This window comes from Paramisgurnus dabryanus, chromosome 9 (assembly GCF_030506205.2).
Source record: "Paramisgurnus dabryanus chromosome 9, PD_genome_1.1, whole genome shotgun sequence".
NCBI classification, from domain to species: domain Eukaryota; kingdom Metazoa; phylum Chordata; class Actinopteri; order Cypriniformes; family Cobitidae; genus Paramisgurnus; species Paramisgurnus dabryanus.
Window position 1 is genome coordinate 8,081,307 of NC_133345.1, and position 22,279 is coordinate 8,103,585.

At 38.1% G+C, this 22,279-nt stretch overlaps 1 protein-coding gene across 1 annotated transcript in view; it reads right to left on the reverse strand.

The window, feature by feature from the left end:
- Positions 1–22,163, reverse strand: part of clmpb (CXADR like membrane protein b) — a 79,876-nt gene extending 57,713 nt beyond the window's left edge. The window contains exon 1 of the mRNA XM_065282902.2: positions 21,558–22,163. Coding sequence (XP_065138974.1) covers positions 21,558–21,588 — 31 coding nt within the window. The 5' untranslated portion in view covers positions 21,589–22,163. The remainder of the gene's footprint in view (positions 1–21,557) is intronic.
- Positions 22,164–22,279: the final 116 nt, after the last annotated feature.

A 22,279-nucleotide genomic window follows, 5' to 3' on the forward strand; every position in this document is an offset into this window, starting at 1 on the left:
TTAGCTGGCGACTGACGTATTCCTGTGGGCGGAGTTTAGTCAAAAAACTGTTCTACTGATGTCATTAAAGCAGGAAGTAGAGGGCTGTAGTCCAAACCGGCCGTTCACTGTAGGCTTTGAAAGGGGAATTCTGTTAAAGAAAATATATCGCCTGGCAGTGCACTTTGAGCTTTATCATTTTACAGGTATTATTTATCCTATTATAGCAACATTACACAGTAACTAGGGTTTAAAAAATGGGATCAGAAATAATGTGACCTTTTATATTGACTGAATAAGGATGTCGAAGATTGAAATCAATGGAAAATCAATGAGTGAATCAAGCGTTGATGCTCTTAAGGGGGGTCACACACCAGACATTCAGCACCGCGTCGCGTCTAGGACAACTCGGAGGTATCGTACACCGGAAGTGCACATTAAATAGCGTGAGCTTAGTCAGATAGCGTCTACTTCAAACTGCAAAATATACGTTAGCAGCCAATGTTAATCGCTAACAATTTGGGACAAATATGATGCTATTAATGTTAAACTATGTGAGTGGCGCGACAGGGATTTGAGCAGTGTCTTGAGTCACAGCGGACAGACTGCCGCGCCTGTGTGCGTACACACATAGAAAACAATGTGTTCTGTTTTTTTAGAACGTCGTGGCGCTGACCTGCGCATCTGGTGTGCAACCCCCTTTACTCTCATGGTTAGATTATGAGACTTTAACCTTGATTTCACAAACAGGATCACATATTTAAATATTTAAGATTTGTGCTTAAAGGGAAAATAGGCTCATTTTTCAGGTCCCCTTGAGTGAAACATTTTATTTTTACCGTTTTGGAATCCATTCAGCCAATCTTCATATAGCTTAGCATAATCCATTGAATCGGATTAGACCATTATCATCAAGATCAAAAATGACCAAATATTTGAGTTCCGACATTTTTCCTATTTAAAAATTGACTCTTCTGCTATTCACAGTAAACAAGGGGACTATTTTCAGGCGCTGCGTAATATCATTGTGCCTGCTGCAGCCATGGAACGGCAGCAAAGTCCTTGATTATTACGCCAGAAGGAGAGTATAGTTCCTAGCCATATTTGCCTAGAAAATCACAACTTTTAATTTTCTGTCGGTCTTAGTACACGATGTAACTACAGAATCAAGTAGCGTCAAGTTTTAAATAATCAGATTCAATGCATTATGCTAAGCTATGCTAAAAGTGGTACTGCCAGACCCGGAATGTATTGGCTAAATGGATTCCAAAACTGTAAAAATCTAATGTTTAACTCTAGGGGAGCAGGAAAATGAGCATATTTTTTAAAAAGTGGAGTGCCCCTTTAAAACACGAAAATTATTCACATACAAAAGGGCAAGAAAAACACATTTATCTTGTGAGGACGTTAACATATTTCGACTGGAAAACAAAATGAAAAAAAAAAACAGATTAAGCAAATTATACTTGATACATGCACAGTCATTGAGGCCAGCAGATCGCTGCTGGTGCAAGCACACGCCAACTCCATTTTTCTGATCACATTGTTGGAGTGAAAATGCGTGTGTGTGTCTGAATAATTTCTCTGAGGGGTCTTACGCTGGCCAAGATGTTAGGTGATGGATGAGGTTAAACGACACTCTCTCTCCCTCTAGATTACTTTCGCGTATAGCTGCACACAGCCCTGACTCGCCGATGCCCGTTTTCCTTCCCAACAGCCCGACACGTGAGATGCTGTGGTAGGCAGTACTCAAGGAGAATATGAGGATCCATCATCATCGCTCTCGTTCCCCTGCCTCCAGCAGCTGAGCGAATCTCGCACGCCGGGTGGGCGAGGGGAGGCGGCTGCATGTTTGAGCTCAGAAAAATTGGGGTGATGAAAACATTTCCTCATGCAATGCAAAGCAAACAATACCATTTCAGAGAGTGAATCGGGCCGTCCCTGTAGACTCATGGGGTGAGATATGTAAAACAGTAGAATAGTGTGTGAGTGTGTGTAATGGTCAACAGTGTGTAAATGGGCACGACCTGAAGGGAACTTTAAAACTCTACATATCTTACCACAGGGTGAACATATGGTAATGCATTCATATATGTGTAAACTGATATATTAAAATGGCCACCTGACGGTCACATTATGTGTTTATACCTGGTATTAAAATGCATTTTGGTCAATCATATCCACAAGCGGATTATTAGATCATTACATCAATAAGCGGAGAGTAGGCGATCTTACAGTATGTGGCTGCTTGAACACATTCGACCACATGGGCGTCTACACCACAAAAGCAATCCGGTCGAAAGTGCATTCGACTACCTCTGAATGTGGTCAAAAGTGGACTAGCTCCAAATGTTTCACACCCCAATTACACTTGTATTTAGCAACGTCCACTTGTGATCTAATCGACCAAAATATACCAGGTGTACACAGCCTATAAGTCATACAAATGTCCTTGTGTAAGTGTTGGCTTACACCCTTCAGAGAGCATCAACCAGTGGCGCCTGGTGACTTCATTTTGAGGGCGCACGATGCGAAACTCACAACATGCATTTAAACCGTCGTGTCTGATTCGTCATTTCAAAATATGTGTTTGGTGCGTCATATGAACCATGTGCATTATGCGTCTTGTCAAAATAAGTGTCTGCTGCGTCTAAAGGGTTTATTATAAAAGTGACGCTCGCGTTTGCCAGATACTCGCTTAATCTCATGCCTAATCGGAGTTTAGTGTTAAGTGAGTGTCTTGCAAGTATTTTGTGAACGCAAGTGTCTCTTCTATCATAAACTCTTTCGATGTGTGTGCAGCAGGCACTTATTTTGACAAGATGCATAATGCACATGGTTCATACGACGGAACGAACGCATACTTTGGATTGACGAGCAACACGCATGACACTACAAACACATATCTTTGAATTCAGGCCTCTCGGAAGAGAAGTCACCAACCGCCACGGCAATCGATATGGCTATTACTGGTCTCTTCATGAAGTGTTATCATATTAAACATCGACATAACCTGTAGTGTTAACATTATATCTTTGCAGCCCATTTTATGTCATGCGTTTCTAAAGAAAATTATATTCAAAGGAAGTCCATCGGGAATGCACCTAACAAGTCATTTCAAAGTCAAGTCAAAAGATAACTAAGACGGGAATATGTATATTTATGTTGGCATGTTAATGATTTTATTGTCCGTCCATCTTCTCAATATTGAGGTTAAAGTTGTTGAAATAAATTTGACTCCTGTATGTAGAAGGTTGGAGCAGTAACCAGCAGGTCAATATTTTAGTCTCCGTCATGCTACTGATGCAACTGCTAAAAATGTACCATGTCAACCCATCTTCCAGTCAACTGTCAGATTGAGCTAACAAGCACATGTCAATCACTTATTTCGTCTAACAAGGTTTAGCCTGAACATACCCAATGGGCATGTAATGTCTGACAATGTTAAAGCCAGACATTTCTTGAATAGATGTCATGAAATCAACGTGCCTTTTTATGGATTTAATCCTGCTAGCTTTGAAGTCATCGAAAAGTTTGTGTAAGTTCCTGAAAAGTTGATTGAATGTTTAGCAAAAACACACATTTTGAATTTTCAGTATTTTTTTTTTGGGTGGTAAAATAACCAAAAAATTTGATTAATCCCACTCTAAGCAGATTTTGCCCAATACAATGTGAGAAACGTGCTATTTCACTAAAAGCCATTTCATATGTCCTGCCCCAACATCTGTTTCCAAGAGAAGATACAAGAAAACTAAATTGTACACTTTCAAGAGACTTCATTGAGACCGCAAGACTCATCTTTTTTTTGTTAATAAGAAATGAAATACCTTAATGATACAAATTAAACCCTTTGAGTCGAATGTCTCTGAAAAACACTATAGGGCATAGCTTCCCAGCATGCCCTATAGAGCCAAAAATACATCCAGGTTGGACCGGTGTCCTTCCTTTTACTACAACCGAATTGATGTTCTCAGTCGTACTTTCAAGGACTTGTCCTTGCGCCCTCCAGGCAACCTTTATTATAAAGCCACCAAGCTAGAGTGCTCCTGAATACAGCACAGTGTTTTCTGGGTATTGATTCGGGTCACATGATCCAAAGATCAATACCATCTACAGTATAAATCACCCCATAGGGTGTTCTGAGTTAGCCATGCTAAAGGCAAATGAGGATGAGTTGGAAAAAGACAAGGACTAATTATACAGATCTTTAAATTGAAAGTGCATTCAATTAAAGGAAATGTATTGACCTTCAAACAGGTACACACCAAGACAGAGCCAGACTGAGACTCGCACACAATTCAACTACAATATATCAAGATATTGACAGAAATGGACACACATACTGAACACAATGCGACACAATCTTCAAGAATTTTACATTAACAGACCTCTATTGTCCAGGCCCCACCTGTGAACCGATAATAAGCCTTGCTTTTCATATACACTCTGTCTAAAGATCCACCACACCATACATTAATGTCAGCCGAAGAGAGGGAATCTGTCGGATAAGCCGCACATTATAAGACAGACGGCTATGCTCCGTAATTCCTTTGGAGTAGCTGTAAGCCTGCCGTTATCAGGCGGCACGTTCGTTTTAATTGTGTCTGCTTTAAACACATTAGCCTGGCGCCCTAATGCGAACCCCTTCACAGCGTAACATTACAGCGAAATGCACCGCTAGCAGCTAATTGATGTCACTCTAATTTAATTGGACAAAAGGAGGCAATTTATTTGCACAATTCATAACTTCGGAGTAAACTATGAAAAATAGCAGCCTCAGGAAACAAAATCCAGCATGCCTCCTCTCTCTCTGCGTCTCCTGAAGTTTGCTTATCCGTAAAGGGACCCAAAGGGAGATTTACAGTTTTACAGATGAAGTACAAGAAATGCTGCTTCACTTAACCTCTGAGGTGCAGCGATATTGTTTACATGGGCGAAAGTTTTTTAAAGCCTAGCAGACGTCTCGCGCTATGAATAAGTCATGGGGCACGTCTGAGAGAAGGTAAACATTCTGCTTTATATAAATGGTGAAGCGCTCAGTGACCACTTTAAAGCACTTCGATTGTGTTTGCTTGGGTCAAACGCTCATAAATAGCCAAGTACACTGAGTCAAGGACGGTAATCAGACTGAGGAAAAGCTGTGCTATACTGTCTGAGTCAGTACCATGGACAAATGCAGACCGTGATGGTCTTGGCAGCAATGGAAAACATTATACACCGAAACTAGTCTAAAGTTCAAAAGAGTTAAAAAAAATAGTGACTGGAAAATTGATTTACTATAATAACTAAATTATAATAACATTAAGAAGAAAAGTGAATAGGGTCTACCATAGGTTAGAAAAATCACAAGCGAGATCTCTTCAATATTGCAGTTGTTTTTCTTAGATGACAGGGTAGATTAAGATTGTGTGGATAGGCTTTTGCTTTAATCCAACACTTCTCAGGATTTTGTCCTGAGGAAAAATAACTCAGTCAACTCACATACGTCTCCTCTAGAGATCTTTACAAGAGATCTTGACAATGTCTCAAACTGTGTGCAGATTTGCCAATATACAAACATCTGGAAGCAAAAGTAAGAGACAGTATGATCTCAAACATTCATCATCAAAGTCTTTCAGGGCCAAAGGGATTATTGTGTCAAAGGATTTTAGGAAGAAACATCCAAGATAAAGGTGATACTTAAATGAAGTTACCAACACTGCATCAAACCAGCACTACAAACAAGTACACAACAGCATTTACCAGATTGAACTACAGTGGATCATAAATATTTTTGTTTAACTCTTTTCCCACCAGCATTTTTTTTTTTTAAGTTGCCAGCCAGCACTGGCATTTTTTATGATTTTCACAAAAGTTTAATGACTTATTCTTTTAATATATAAACACACAATATATCAAATGAATGAAAGGACCTCTGCTTTTAAACAAACAAACAAACAAAAATGTTTCATCCTATCTTCATTTGTTCATTTTTTATCACCAGCAAATATGGCTGGGTTTCTTAAAAAATACCAAATTTTGAACAAAAAGCTATGATAATTGCATTGGCTTTTTACTGCTTTTTGATTTGTGTATGCTGTGGTGTTTTATAAGGTGGGTAAGAGCGCCACCTAGTGCATAATAGCACTGTAATTTAATTTTCTGTAAAAACTTGTCTTTGGCCGAAAGCGTTTTCTCTTAATTAATTAGATAACTTGTCAATGGCGGAAAAAGAGTTAAAGATATAAAAGTTAAAGATTGTTTAAGCTTTTCTAAAGCTGCAGTGTTTAAAACTGATTGTTTATGTGCAGTAAGCTTATAATAATGAGTAATAAGTTGATTTGTTCATACAATACATACACAAAAATATGTGTAAAGTAACCTGCAATTTTATGTTTTAAACAGAGATGGCGATGTAGAGGCAAAAGTTACAGACTTCAGCTTTAACTTTTATGAAATATAAAATGGTGGTTGTTGTCTATATCACGTGCAATGGCACAATCTTAAAGGAATATTCCATTTTCTTAAAAGAAAAATCCAGATAATTTACTCACCACAATGTCATCCAAAATGTTGATGTCTTTCTTTGTTCAGTCGAGATGAAATTATGTTTTTTGAGGAAAACATTGCAGGATTTTTCTCATTTTAATGGACTTTAATAGACACCAACAATTAACACTTAATTCAACACTTAACATTTTTTTTCAACAGAGTTTCAAAGGACTAAAAACGATCCCAAACGAGGCAAAAGGGTCTTATCTAGCAAAACGATTGTCATTTTTGACAAGAAAAATAACAAATATACACTTTTAAAGCACAACTTTTCGTTTAGGTCCGGTCCACCGCGACCTAACGTAAATGCGTAGTGACGTAGGGAGGTCACGTGTTACAAATATAAAACTCACGTTTGCTGACTATTTTAAACAATAAACTGACACAAAGACATTAATTAGTATCAGTTGACATACAACAACGTAGGAACGGTCCTCTTTCACCACACTTGTAAACACTGGGGCGGAGTTTCGCGTTCGTCCTCTCTGACCTCTTGACGTGATGACGTATTGCGTCGGGTCACGCTAGCGCATGACGACCGGATTTAAACGAGAAGTTGTGCTTTAAAAGTGGATATTTGTTATTTTTATTGTCAAAAATGAAAATCGTTTTGCTAGATAAGACCCTTATGCCTCGTTTGGGATCGTTTAGAGTCCTTTGAAACTCCGTTGAAAAAACTGTTAAGTGTTGAGTTAAGTGTTAAGTGTTGGGGTCCATTAAAGTCCATTAAAATGAGAAAAATCCTGCAATGTTTTCCTCAAAAAACATAATTTCTTCTCGACTGATCAAAGAAAGACATCAACATTTTGGATGACATGGTGGTGAGTAAATTATCTGGATTTTTCTTTTAAGAAAATGGAATATTCCTTTAAGCCCAGTATACACTGTGCAATTTTAAATAGCCCTTAGGATTGTGGCTTGCCACACTGTGCCAACAAGATCGTAGTTAAGTCGATGTCACACTATATGATCTCAGTTTCCATCAATGTCAGACTGTACGAGTTTAAAGACTTTAAAATTTTTTTTTGAAAGACAAAAAATGATATGCCTTTATTTTTATTGTTATTATAGTTTCACATTAACATGGACATTGCGTGCTTTTCCTCGCATGAGGGTTTGTGGGCTTTACTTACGCGAAAGAGCTTGTAGAGAGAGGATTCCTTCTTGCACGCACATTGACTTAATGCGGGGGTCTTGGACTCCTCCTAGCATCTGAAATAAAACCGGTGCGTCATAAGCAGCTGAGCTTCTCTCTGTCTCATGTGCACGTGCTCTCACATCTGTCCAAAGTCTAAACATAAACTAAAGTAGTAATCCTTACGTATTTGTTTAGTTTTATACGTTTCATGCGAGCTGAGGCAAACTATCCCTTTTGTTTAAAATGCATCTTGGCGCCTCTCTCACTCTCACGCACTTGCAGAGAGAGCTGCGCTCTGTCCAAAGTCAGATTACTAGATAGAAAATCCTGTTTATGATATGCATTACAGGGAGTTGTAGCAATACATCCCTCGTGTTTAAAAGATAAATCGCGTTCCGCTGAACCGATGTTTTTAAAGGCACCTCTGAGAGGTTTATTTTCCTCCGCTTGACAAGCCGACCGGACGTGACATGGGGCGTGGCAGCATCGATGATCCCATTTTTTAATTCGAAGTTCGAGGTTGTGACTTAATTTCGATTGATTTTGATTTAAAATCGAAATCGTGACACCCTTACAAAATAGTGTCTTAAATTTTCGGACAGAATTTTGTTTGAGGATCATTTTGATCGCAACAATCTTTAATCGGCTGTCTGTGAACATGTCAAACTAGCGATAAAGACGGCAGATTTTAGCCTAGGATTACAGTAATCTTTCAGGATTTTAACATTTGTCTCAGACAGCTAAATCCTGGCAGAAATCTCACAGTGTGCACCGGGCTTTAATGTGAATATTTTTCAGACGTTACTGTGAATATGGGTGAGGAGCACTTTGTCAAAATAAGTTTTTGGCTTTGTCCATTTTTGCTTTTCAGTAGAGAGAAAGGTCACACCACGACCTTACGGTTTTCTACTGGTCATATATCGTATTTGCAGGTCAGAGTTTACCAGACCTAAACTTTGGTACACAGCTAAATGCAAAATATTTTCACTTTCAGTCTGACGCATTCAAATGCATATGAATGAAAGTCAAAGGAACGAAAAGTGACAAGACAATTTTTAATGCAACGCTAAGTAGCCAAGTCACTCAAGTCTCTATATGATATTGTACTCCTGAATCTTCTGAATAAACTGTCTGCATGTAAGCAATGCAATAGTTATGTCTATCCTACAAAATACCACTAACAAGGGTTCGTCCTTTTTAGATCTCAGATCACAAAACCCCAGGAGATTTTCCAAGAAAGGGAAAAGGGCAAAGAATTGGTTTTGAATCTTACTAACAAGAGCTATCTGAAGTAGTAAGGGCACATGCTTGGCCTCCGGTAGCGCTCCACATTACGTTTTCATTCAGATGAAATGTAGTGGCGCTCTGGGCTATTCTCCGCTGAGGCAGCAGACTCCTCTGTTCTCCCCCGGACCTGTGCACGGTGACACCAGGGATTTAATTGGCTCATTAGCACACAGGCTGGTGAAGAGCCGAATACACCACATTGCTCAATGTCAAAAGAGCATCCAACAAGAAAGGTTAACCAACTAAGAGATCACAAGCCCTTTCGTATCACACACCGTCGAGTTGTAATATTCAAATAGGGAAGGTACAAGATCACTTTGTTATTGTGAAACAAAGCCAGAGAGAGTATTGGATAAGAGATGGAAACTGAAAATAGCAAATGAAATGTCTCTGGCCATCCATATGTTGCAATATATCAAACATGGGAGTCGATTAGACTGTTTACTGAAGCTGTAAAGCATCGTTTGAGGTCTGCTGCAGTCCTCAGCTCAAATTTTAATTATTCTGAAAGCCTCGTTTTGCAAACGTAGCTATTTCCTCCCCTCCCGAGTCTCTCTGGACCAGGGACAACAAATCATGCCAAATCTGAGCACTCCACATCCCTCCACTGTACGTAAAAAGACGGTGTACAGAATATGAGACGCATAATGGGATTCAGAATAACCTCAAGCTAGTCTTGAAATGTAAATACAAACAAGCCGATAGTGACAAGAGCAAAATGTAAATCAATAACAACATTGAAAAATCAGGTATGCATTTCCAGAAGCATAGGATTTAGGATTTACACACAACAGAATACCATCTTTGCACTTGCTAGGATGTTGTATCCCATTGGTGAGTCAAATACGGACATTTTATGGGTTAATGTAAACTAATGGTTAGGTTTGTACATATTGTACCAAACCATGGGTTCATGGTCCTCATAAAAAAAAATTATTGACATTTAGTCAATGTAATACACAAACACTTTATCAATCCCTCACAAGCCAAATGACTTTGAATATTTTAACCCCTTCCAATCGCTCTTCTTCTAAACTCTCTGATTTCTGGTTCGATGGACTGTGTAGTAGACACCATCCTGCATGATACATAATCATCTGCAAAGACACACTGGAGAGTCCAAAAATGACTAAACAATTAAACAAGTACAGCTGCAGGCGGGGGACTCAGGAAGAGAATGGCTTTAATGTTCATCTCCCCGAGGTACAGTAAGCTTGTTATGTGCAAGACACAGACCTAGTCTCAAGGTTTCAATGTGGGAGTGTGTACCGTATGTTACAGCCAAACAGAGTTACAACCAAATGCCTGCATCCCTGAATAAATCAGCTGGGTTTCAGCAACAGCAGATGCTGACAGTGAACGCTTCCTGATATCGCCACGCTGGGTAAAACATTAACATACGGCGGTGCTATCGGCTATATGGCGGATCTTGCACCTGGTTGCACAGGGACACGGAAGATGTATTAAACCGTAAAGATACACATCTGCATGAACAGGGCGGAGGAAGGTCTCCGTTTTATCAACAAGTCAAGTCTAACGGCTCGTAAAAAAGCAAGGTGGGTTCGCCATCTGTTCTGAAGGATAAAAAGTGAGCTTTATATAGCAAGGCAGCGCACAATAGTGTTTTTTCAAGGTGAAATCACCTGGACAAGAAGTCGCCTGGCGCTTTAAAGGTCGAGTCACTTAGACAAACTGGCATGATGGGGTCAGCGTGTTCAGCGCTATTAGGAGAAAACTATAATAGCAGACACTCTTGCAAATGATTGGTGATACTCCTTTATGTAAAGTTTTTACTCTGCTATGAATAAAGACAGACACGGAGGTCTAATAATTAAGCCATTCATCATCCACGCCAAGTACTAGTCTTTAATGTATAGCTTTCTATACACAACCCATACTTCTGGAGTGAACGTGCAAGTGTACATTAATGTATGCTTACAAAGACACTGACAATCACATATCTGGGCTTTTAGTAAGGGATGAAAGGATGCAAACTTTTTAGTAAGAAAAGGCAAAGTCATTTGCACTTTCTGCATGGCTGAATTTAATTATCATCAACGTTCAGCGAGCGTGAAGTATAAATGCAACGCTGGCGGTTTTACGATACATTACGTTTTGGTCATTTATCCACTCCTTTATTTTGAATTTAAAAAGGTCCATTAGGGAACGCCAAATATAGAATAGTAATTTTATGAACATCATCCTGGAAGTACAAACATTATAAACGGCCCATTCGGAGAATAACCATTGTGCACAGTCATAAAATCCTCAACCCTGGCCGGCATCTCATCAATCAATTCAATAACCGATCTATGTAATCATATTTTGCTTGTGCCGCTTTCTCTCACTAAATGATCTTTCTGTGCTAAAGAAATGCATTTGTCAACAGCAAACGTATTGTTTTACCAAATCGTGACTCAGGCTTTGTGGACCAGTGAGCAAGTGAGCTTGTTGAATTTTGTTTTTCATTTATATAGAAATGCGCATATTCATAAAACATATCTTATTTTGCATATGTTTATTTTTTCACACAATGTTGCTTGTTCTTCATTTAAGATTTGGCAACGCTGCAATGGATAGAAACAGGTCGCTCCAGGATGACTTAATGCGTGACGGGGGGCAGTTTGGCTGAAGAGATTGAAATGAAGTGAGACAATGAAGCAGGCCAGTCGAAACATCAAATGGACCGGCCTGCTAGCAGAGCTAATAGACTGTTTCAAATTGAAAGGAACAGCGGGTGTCTAAATAGAGTGATGTGGAACATTTCCTCTAACATCCACGCTTTCCCAGAACAAAGCAAGAAGATGCACACAACAAATAGAGTCTAAAGGCCGCTCTCTGTGTATAGAAACGGTGGAGATGATATTTATCTATCTAATCAATTCAATTCAATTCCAGCTGCCTGTCAAAGCAGTGGAAACAACGCTGGAGTCTCCTGCTAATGAATTCCTGGTGGGAAACAGAAGATGCTGTTTGCGTTCCTGCCTGAGGATCCAGCGTTGTTTCCTGTTGTAATAGAATTTCTTCCTTTGAGGCATTCTGTGCATCGGCAATGAATGCATTAAAGAATCAAAACATGACAATCCACTTGAGACCCAATCTGATTTTGTAAATATAAGACAATGATTCAGTTGCAGTTAAAGGTGATTCAGGAGACAAAGAAAGACTTTGCCTGAAAAAACTAGATCAAAAAGTAGGTGCATTTAATCTTATCATAAAGCAAACACTTACAATTAATGTGATATGCAAATGATATGAATGCACATCATTTTCAAGTAAATGGTTAAAGAAAAAATTATGCCCATGAAGAAGAAACACATGCTACATGAAATATCGAAAAAGACCAAATATAAACAATTCAGAAAGCTAAATGTAAGTTTCTTGCTTCCAGTTCACATACATTGAAAATGTCATTATTCATGTTTTAAAATATATCAGTTTCTGTCAGAGTGCATTCTGTTTGTCATCAATGTCAATTATAATGAACTACAAAAACAATAATATATAATTCCAGCTGCCTGTCAAAGCAGTGGAAACATAAAAAATATATAATATATAATATTTTTAGTCTAAACTCAAAATTCATTTGTTTAATAAATACTATCTGTCATGACATGTTTTTCATAATCAGTTTCCTTACACACCATTAGTCTGTTGCATCAGACTTTTGCTTCAGCTGCCGATCTTCCATGCTGTCTTGTTTTGATCCTGCTTGTTTTTGTTTCTGTTTTATGTTATTTTTGGTTATTGTTTCTGTTTACTACACTTGCAATGCGAAACGGAACCACAATCGCTTGGACTGGGCAATTATCCATTGTCTGATTCTGTATGTATTTATTGTTTGCTCCTTATTTTTATTGTGAAGTGTCCTTGATCTTGGGAAAGGCGCTATATAAATGAAACATATTATTGTTATTATTATATAACTATTTAAATGGAAAGCGATTCGATTTTTTATCTAATTAATTACATGATGTGCTGATTAATTAATTGCATTTAATCACACATTAGCCTCACATTGCATAAAAGTGAATAAGATAACAATGCTTTTCATGTTTTTTTTGACAGGTTGGTCTGTAGTTTTTGAAATATCAATTGTAAAATAAGCCAGTTGATTGCTGTGGTAATGTCCCGCCCCTCTTTCACTGTGATTGGACGGCCGTGTGAGAACTGACATTGACGAGCAAAGCTTTTCACCCAGAGTTAAATATTTTGTGCTGAGCGCGGACAAACCGCCGAGCACTGTTTTTTCCACGCTGAGCTTCCATTGGATACAATTGAAAACATGTGCTAAAACATGCATATGTTTTCTACTGTTTCCAATGGAAGCCTGGTGTTTTTCAGCAATTAGCGTTTTTTGAAAGCCGGTTTTTATACGCTTAGCTCTGAGTGCCAAGAGTTGAAAAATATTTAACTTTGGGGGAAAGCTTAGCTCTTCAATGTCAGTTCTCACCCAGCCATCCAATCACTGTGGAGGAGGGGCGGAACAAATATCACAACAACCAACCGTCACATCGTACAACGACTGATAAATAAAAGTGCTCAGCTAAAGAAAGCTGGTGCTCAGCTGAAAAACAGCTGGCATTCGGCGTCCTCCAGGCGTTTTCAGCCACGCTTAAAAGTTTTGGTGTTCATGCCCCTTAAGAGTGCACCAATGCTGGGGGCGTGACCGCAGTCAGCGGTAAAACCACGCCCAGTTGTGGGAAAGCTGCAGTCTCTCTTGACTTTTAAATACTGCTACAACCTGAGATGCTCGCGATGGTGTTAGGGCCGGGCTCATGCTGGGCCACAGTTTTAGCCCTGTCCAAATAATCCCGAACACACAAAATGTTGAAAAACTGTTTAACGGTGTAACCTGCAATTTAGTACTACATAGTACTTCACAGTACTTCACAGTCCTTGTAACACTTTTCAGCAATACTTCTCTGACATTTATAATGTGTTAAGATTTTCTGAAAAGACAGAGTGTGTTTACGAGAATAATCATGGTATTTTAAGATAATTGTTGTGTAAATATATCAGTTCAAGTGCAAACAACATGCGCGCTGTCTTTAACGTTTGCACTTGAGATGCGGCTTTCTGGGTAAGCGCTTTAGCACACACAAAACTTCTCAAACAGCGTGCAACTACTGTAGTGCATTGAGATCTGTTTCACTTCTTCTTGTGCTTAAATATTTAAATTGGCAAGGTCTGAAAGCATGTGAAGTGATAAACGTTTGTGGCGATGCAGCACTGGTTCGATCGGCTGCATTCAAAATTGTAACGTGTTATTTTTCCACATAATTAATTAATTTAATTAACGCGTTAAATTAACAGCCGTGATGCAGCTTAATGCCATGCTTGTATGCACACAAGTGCAAATGAGTGGTAGAAATTTTCAGCAAATAATAAATTAAATTTTATATTTTCATAAACTGCTGTATTGTTGTATAAATATTTTAGCATTTATTAAGTCAGATGGCAACAGTATGTAACACTCATTATAACAGCTCTCTAGCTTTACTTACCAGACGAACCCAAAACCACCAACTAAGCTGTAGCTCTCACAGTACAGCAGATAATCCCATGGGTGTTTTTTCCTCAGCAAACACTTACTTTTATATTCACGATCCTCATGTACACTCTTTAAAATTTAATTTACGTTTTTTACATCAGTCATGTTAGGTTTTTGGCAATCTGCTTTTTTTTATTTATTTTCTCTTTCAATAGACAGATCGTTGTTCCTCACTGAAGATAGAAATATGCTGCTTCTGCTTTAAAAAAAAGTATATATCAAGCCGCCTGAGCTCAGAATAGACAAAACGGCAAGCGCATCCATGCCAGCATGTTCTTTAAGATACTACTACACGTCTGGAGAGGACGTTGTCAAATCCTTGAGCTAAACCTCAGAGTATATTTGCAAAAACATTGATTCTGTGTCTAACACTGTTCACTCCTTTACTATTCCCTATATATAGCGCATCACATTTGAATCCACTATATAGGGACTGTGTAAACGAAAATGAGTGAGCGATTTTGGCACTGACATAAATATCATGCATCACAGAGTACTGTCATGGACATTCGTCGAAAACATAACACTTAAGCGTGTGGCTTTGTGGATTGTACTGTAAGAAGTTAGTAAGTTTTCTTACCTTTTGTCATGTTCACTGTATTATTTGCTAATAAAGAGGTCAACAACAACTGCTTGTCAAGGACTTAATTTTAAAATAAAAACTATCAACAAGAACAAACCAAGAATATTAAATTTTGTGGTGTTTACTGTCAGTATCTTTCATTTTATTCCAGTCACACATTCGTCTCACGCTGTATCATGGGAAACAGAGAGTTAACAAGTGTACATCAAATGTATACCTTAAAATCAGAGTGCATTGTATAAAAAAAATAGTGAACGATGTGTTGAATGTAATAAAGTTCGAACAAAGCTACAAAATGGCCGACACCCAATAAAGTGCACTACATAGGGGGCTAATCCGGACACAGCTCGAGACACATCGTCTGGTCTCTTTGGATGTTGTGCCACACAGTAAGGGCACGGACAGAAATTGACTTTGCAGATAATGTTGTTTATTGGCACCTGCTGTTTTAGATGTATGCAAATCAGGTAAAGGCTAGAAACTATTGTGATCATCTTTCATACAGCTTGCAAACTTAGCTGGGCAAAATATCATGCATGCTTTTGCACACTGGGACCGTACAGCATCACTCCACCACTGCAATAAAGGCACCCGAATTGGCTCTTTAAAATGCTGAAAGTGTGCTCGACAACACTGCATCTCTAGATATATGCTGGGTTATGATGCTCTTTGTCATCATTTCATGAGTAACTGCAAGATCCCGTTAAATAAATTTCCATTCTGTTTGCTTTTGCAGATGCAAAATTAATTGCACTAGACAAATACTCACTTTTTGTGAATAATGCACATCTATAATAAGCCTCATTTACAAAGGAAATTGCACTGAAAAAATTACTTAATTTAACTATGCTGCAATGCTAGACACCCACAGACTGATTAAACCGAATCGCAAATGATGAGTGAATAAGTACAAAAGGTTTTTGCTCTGACACGCAGAAGTGAACTTATACTTGATGTTTTCTGTTGGCTTCATTGGCAATTCATCTGGTGCACTGTTTATCACCGCGCTAATCTCAGCTTTTCCATGAGGACCGTCATCAAACTGTTTACTCTCGCTACAACAAATTACTTCCAAGAAACAGGAAAAAAGTAATTGCCCTCGCGCCATTGACTTTCATAGTTATTTATTGCATCAAATACTGCACGGGTCCTCTATTCGTTCTATTGCAAATTAGCACGAGGCGATTAGCAAAATCCTGTTGGTCCGTGCAATACTGGAAGCCAATTCATAAACCTGCATATCAGTGAAGGGCGGGGCCGAGCAAGACTTTGCAAGGGCTTTGCTACACCGACATGCATCTGGACTGAATTATCGTCAACCTGAACCATTCATGAACATCTGTCAAAGGTTAACCGTAAAGGAAAAGAGGCAGTTCCCGTTGAGCGACTACAGAGTAATCTGGGAGTAATTTAGCCAAAGGAGTCAAAAGAGGCAGAGATTTATAGGCCAGATTCAAATGTGCCCTGGTGTTTACAACGGGTTGCTTTGATTTGATTTTCAGTCAAGGAGCTTAGTATGTTTATTTGTTGTAAATACTGAAGTTTTGTTATAGTAAGAAAAATAAAGGTAATATTTTTAGTCTATAAATATGATGCAGCAGATGAGGCATGGGGAATATATAGTGTTAAAAAAAATTGTGTGTTAAAAAATGTATACAATTTGAATTTGCAATGCATTTTGACATTACATTGTAAATACTGATAGATCCACCCCAAACTCATGCTATTGGTTGATCTAATATTTCCATTTGGCATTCTTCTTCATGTTTTAACGCATTATTTTAATAGCATTATAGGACTTTAATGTTTAGATTTTTCATTAAATCATCCTATGAATGCCTTACTCGTACCGTAGTTGTCTTTGTATATAAATCTGGGCTAGGAAAATGGCATTTTAACCTTTCAAACATCTCTACCACAACGGCAAAACACCTCCCACATTCACCATGTATTTACGAAAAGAAACGTCATCACATTTTCCTCGTGGCCAAATGAGTAGAATTACACATCTGGTGAACTCCTCAAGCTATTTATCTGCACTGTGAGGAACTGTGGCGTGACAGCACAGGACAAATATTGAATACTGAGTTTAAACTAAGACAATGTCACCCCATATCGCGTGCAGCAGAAGACAGGCTTTTCTAAACAGCATCGAACCCTATAACTAAGAGTCTTTAATGGATAATCATATCAACTAATGACACCGAGAATAATCTTCACAAAGACTCACGGATATTAGTTTCTGTCCTTTGGCAGAAATGAGCAGACAGGTTAAACCTTGAGTGCTGTGGACTTGATTTAGAAGTGAGACTTGATTTGGATTATATCCTGATAGAAAACCTCAGGAATGTACATTACGGCAGAGCCAGACACCCAAACCACTTCTGGAAAATAGCAAGGTTATTTATGGTCCCTTACCAAACATTTGAGCTTTAGTAAACAAAACAAACGTAACATCCGAATTGCCAGATGGAAAATCGAACATATTCAAATCACTCTGCAAACACCAATTTACAATCTGCAACAGATTTCTCATAAATATTTATCGGGAAACATAACGCGTACCAAAAGTCATATTTAGTGTATGAACAAAAAATTATTAGAATGCCACATTTGTATCTTCTTTGATTCTTAAAAAAAGATGTGCATTGTTTGTGTGTTTTGCCTAAACATTTCTAATTGTTTATCATAATGTGAACATTTGGTCACACTTTATATTACGGTATCACTGTTACAGTGTAATTATACATTTAAGTACTAAGTAATAATCATTAACAACATGTACTTACTATAGGGTTGGAGTTAGGATTAGGGTTTGGTTTAGGGTTAGTTACATGTAATTATGCATAATTAACTGTTATTAATATAATAATTACATGTAACATGTGTAACAAAGGCACCTTAAAATAAAGTGTTACCGAACATTTTTTGTGACTGTGGGATGAAGACATAAAAATGTCATTTTTGTAACCTCTGTGTCTGTGGCCCTGTCATTTAGCATGAGAGATCTTCTTTTACCTGGCTAAATATAGCACAGAATGAGAAAACTAGTTACCTCAACCAAGAGTTTCCTGATGATGGAACTAATGGTGTTCTTATAGATCAACTGGAAGAGCATTGTGTTAGCAGCGTATGCCATAGGTTCGATCCCCAGGGAACACACGTACTGATAAAATGTATGAAGTGACTTTGGATAAAACCATCTGCTACAGCAACCCAGTATCACAAAATAACGTACCTTTAGTCACGTAAATTTGTGAGTTTTTTCAGTGACACTATCACGTTTTTTCCGCATTTTTACGGGACCGTATCACGTATTTCTGTTTATGTGTCATTATCACGTGTTGGTTATTCAACTGTTTTTGTCTTGTTTTCTTACCATTGTCACTTCGGTTTAGGGTTAGATTTACATAAAATGACATCCTTACCCAAACCGAACTCTAATCCTAATGCCAGATGACAATGGTTTAAAAATCAGAAAATATAAAAAAAAATCCGAAAAAAATTATAAACCAAAACTTAAAGTGACATCCTAAAGCAAACACCAAATCTAACCCTAAACCGAAGCGACAATTGTTTGAAAAAGGGAAAAAGCAGTTGAGTTACCAATACGTGACAATGACACATAAACAGAAATACGTGATACGTTCACGTAAAAACGCAGAAAACGTGACAGTGTCATGAAAAGACTCACAAATTTACGTGACTATAGGTACATAATTTTGTGATACAGGGTTGGCCACAGATATTGAAAACCTTGGGCCTTCTCGACTGCATTTGGAGGTTGTAAGCGATGGAAAAGCCAAAACTACACTGTTCAAAATCACTTGTGCAGTCTCAGCTGGGTTTGGAGGGCACTACGAAATCACATGACATTAAGAAAGTTTTTTTTATTACAGCTCCATTACATTTCTGACAAGTGAATTACAATCTGTTTTTACTTTCCAGATTTCCCATTTAACGTTTTTCATTCCAAGTCAGTCCTGGGTTACACTAGAGATTTATCATCTGTATGGATTGCCATGATTTCTGCACAGTACTGAGTTGGGCTAGATTAGCAGCAGTTTGCAAAAATTTTTATTTTTGTGATAAGACTATTAAATATATACTGTAAGGCTCTCATCTAGGGTGCTAGACTTAAGTAATATTAGATCTTCGAAAGCATCGAATGACCCCATTATGCACTATTGATTCAGTCTATCATTGAGGACACTCAGAGAAGACAAAGAAAAACGATGGTGTTTGCTTGTGAGTCGAGTCCATTAATACAGGTATACATCTTTAAATGAGTTTACTTATAATGACAATGCTAGGGTATTTAATTCTCTGCATAAGCCTGTGACACCTACTATCTTTCACAAACAACATCAACAACAAAAATGATATATCAATAAAACAATGCATTTATATGATCTATATCATAAATATGGCTCGGTCGAAGGCTCAGTCTTTAAATCATGATAATCTGTTATTGACAAACTGATTAAAGTTATTTACAACGTAGAAGCGATGGTCTCTTTAGATTACACTCAAATTGGAAATAATTCAAATATGTGTACGTTGAAAACCAATGTAGTTCAAAAACTAAAAGATATTTCGGATAATTCAAGGTCTGTATTCATTGCATCATATAACACTGCTTGTGAATTAAATGCATGTGCCAGGGTGCATAAAACACGCTCTCTATTTTTATCTTGCTTTTTTCATCACCCTAATAAGATTACACCAATAGCAGCATCCCATAAGGGATTGGGTTACAGTTTTATCACTATAAGCACAGGCAACACTGTACATTACAATTTTACATATAAATAAAGGCTAATTCTTAATAACAATAATTTAATCTTCATTATACATTTAAATCTATTACAATGTGAAATGTAAACACTTGATCAATTTAAAAGTATTAAAGGACTGTTTTGGACAGTAAGTGTACAATATGTTACCATTCATATGTTTATTATCCAAGGGATTGTTGGTAACACTTTATTTTACAATGTCTTTGTTACATGTTCCAGTAAATTATGCAAAAACATGCAAATATAGTAAGTTTATGATTAATAATTATAAATCAGTTCTGACATGTATATTTACATTGTAACAATGACACTAAAAATAAAGTGTAGTTTAGTCAGTGTTTAGACAAGAAGTTATATGTTATATCCTAATAAAATAAACACACCTTAAGAATGAAAATTCTGAGGTATAGTTTAGTATTTACTATAATAAATTATAGTATATATACGAATTCCTACACTGAATTGATACATTGTAGTAGATACTGTAGTATAGGAATTTTACTACCATTCATATAGTAAATAGTAAAGTATACTACAGTATTATTTCATGTGGGTGAAGTGGACAGTATGACATATACCCATAGCCACTTTGCTCAAACCTAACGGCAGACTTGTTCTTTACAGATGAAATAAGACCATGACTGTTCTTGTAAGCTGACGTCCTCATATAAGCAGAGTTACAGTTGACCTTCGGGAACATTGCGCGAGGAATTTTGATTCATTGTGTCGTTTATTCCTGGCACATATACAGTAACCAGGTACTGCACAATACTCACATCTCTATCCTCAATGCATCATATACACGCGCAGAGGACACCAGAGATGGATGAAGGGACAAAAGTTTGGCGCAGTGATTATAATAAACGATGGGACAGCCACGCGCTCCCGTTGCAAAGACGCGTGCACAACCGAGCAGGGGACAATGAAACGCGAGCGAGACTTTTAAAATGTGACCGATGGGATGCGTGCATGCCTTTAAACATCCTCCCGACGTTTGACCCCAACACGCGGACACGCGAGACCCCCGTGCCCACCGGGACATCAGCGGTTCTTACCACCGGCTCTTCTGTGGACGTTTAACACGAGAATCTATTTTTGCCATACGATGTCACAACAAATTAAGAGATTTGGGCGATGTGCCCGGTCTTTGTTCCATTCAGCTATACGTCCAATGTTATGCTTTAACAATAGCAACCAATGGTTTTGCCGAATAAGATTGTACTGTATGAAATCATTCTGCACATAAAGTAATATACGTATACAAATATTTATTATTCTCCATTATTAAACATTTTAACAGCCCATCTTGTTGTAGTCTCATGTCTAAGCAGATGATGACTAAACAACCAGTTGTTTAATTCACTCCACCGAAAGGGTGTAGAGTCCTCAAAACCATCTGGATTTGATTTACTCAACAGACGACACGAATGGGTGGAGAACTGGACTCTGCTTGTGTCTATTCCATCAACCTTGGGTGTATATTTCTTAAAGAGTATGCTACTTCATACACTGCTCACTAATACTGGAAACTTATTTAGCGCGGTTCAAGGTGAACAAAATTAGCACCTATGCCTCAAACCCTGGCGCATAACCCTCTCAACTTCCAGAGAAGATGTCCAAAGCGCAGATCATGAATATTATAAAAGACTCACATACAAAAGAATAAATAACACTCAGTTTACTCACATAGGAATAAGGAGCGATGTGAGGAATACATCACGAATCCTTCGCGAGCTGGAAGTCCTTTATAGTATGGAGACTGAAAACAATGCGTCCTGGTTTTCTTCAAACGGACTCGAGTGTTCAATCATAAAACAAGAGAAAGCAGAGCAGAAGAACTTAAGAAGGGGACAGGGATCAGCAATCTATAAGGAGACGAGCGAAGGGACAGCATAGCTGAATGAGTCGATACATGAATCCACCATCAAGGACTGAAGATCATCTTCAGGACGTTTCCATCGCTTTCACCGTCAAATCGCCAAAGTTCCCGTGCGTGCGCTCTGTCAGAGGACGCGCGTCTCAGGTTCCCGTTGCTTGGTGCTCTCTCTCGCTCTCTCTCCTCTCTCTCTCTCTCTCTCTCTCTCTCTCTCTCTCTCTCTCTCTCTCGGTCTGATGCAGAAGAATTTACAGTGTGCTTTGTGTGGATGCTAAAGGATGGAGACCTCTAGAGTCTAAAGTACACTTACACTGTCTGACTCTATAGGAGAGAGGCAACGGAGAATGTGCCCTGATGGCACAGGATGGCACAACTTGAATTGTTTAACAAAACGTGCATGACACAAGTAATAAAAAAATCACAAAAGTGTATTATTGTATTTATTAAATACAAATTTATTGTCATACGTGTTTGTATTTTTGGAAATTGGAAATTGCATTGTTACATTTCATAAAACGAATGTGTCTAGTTA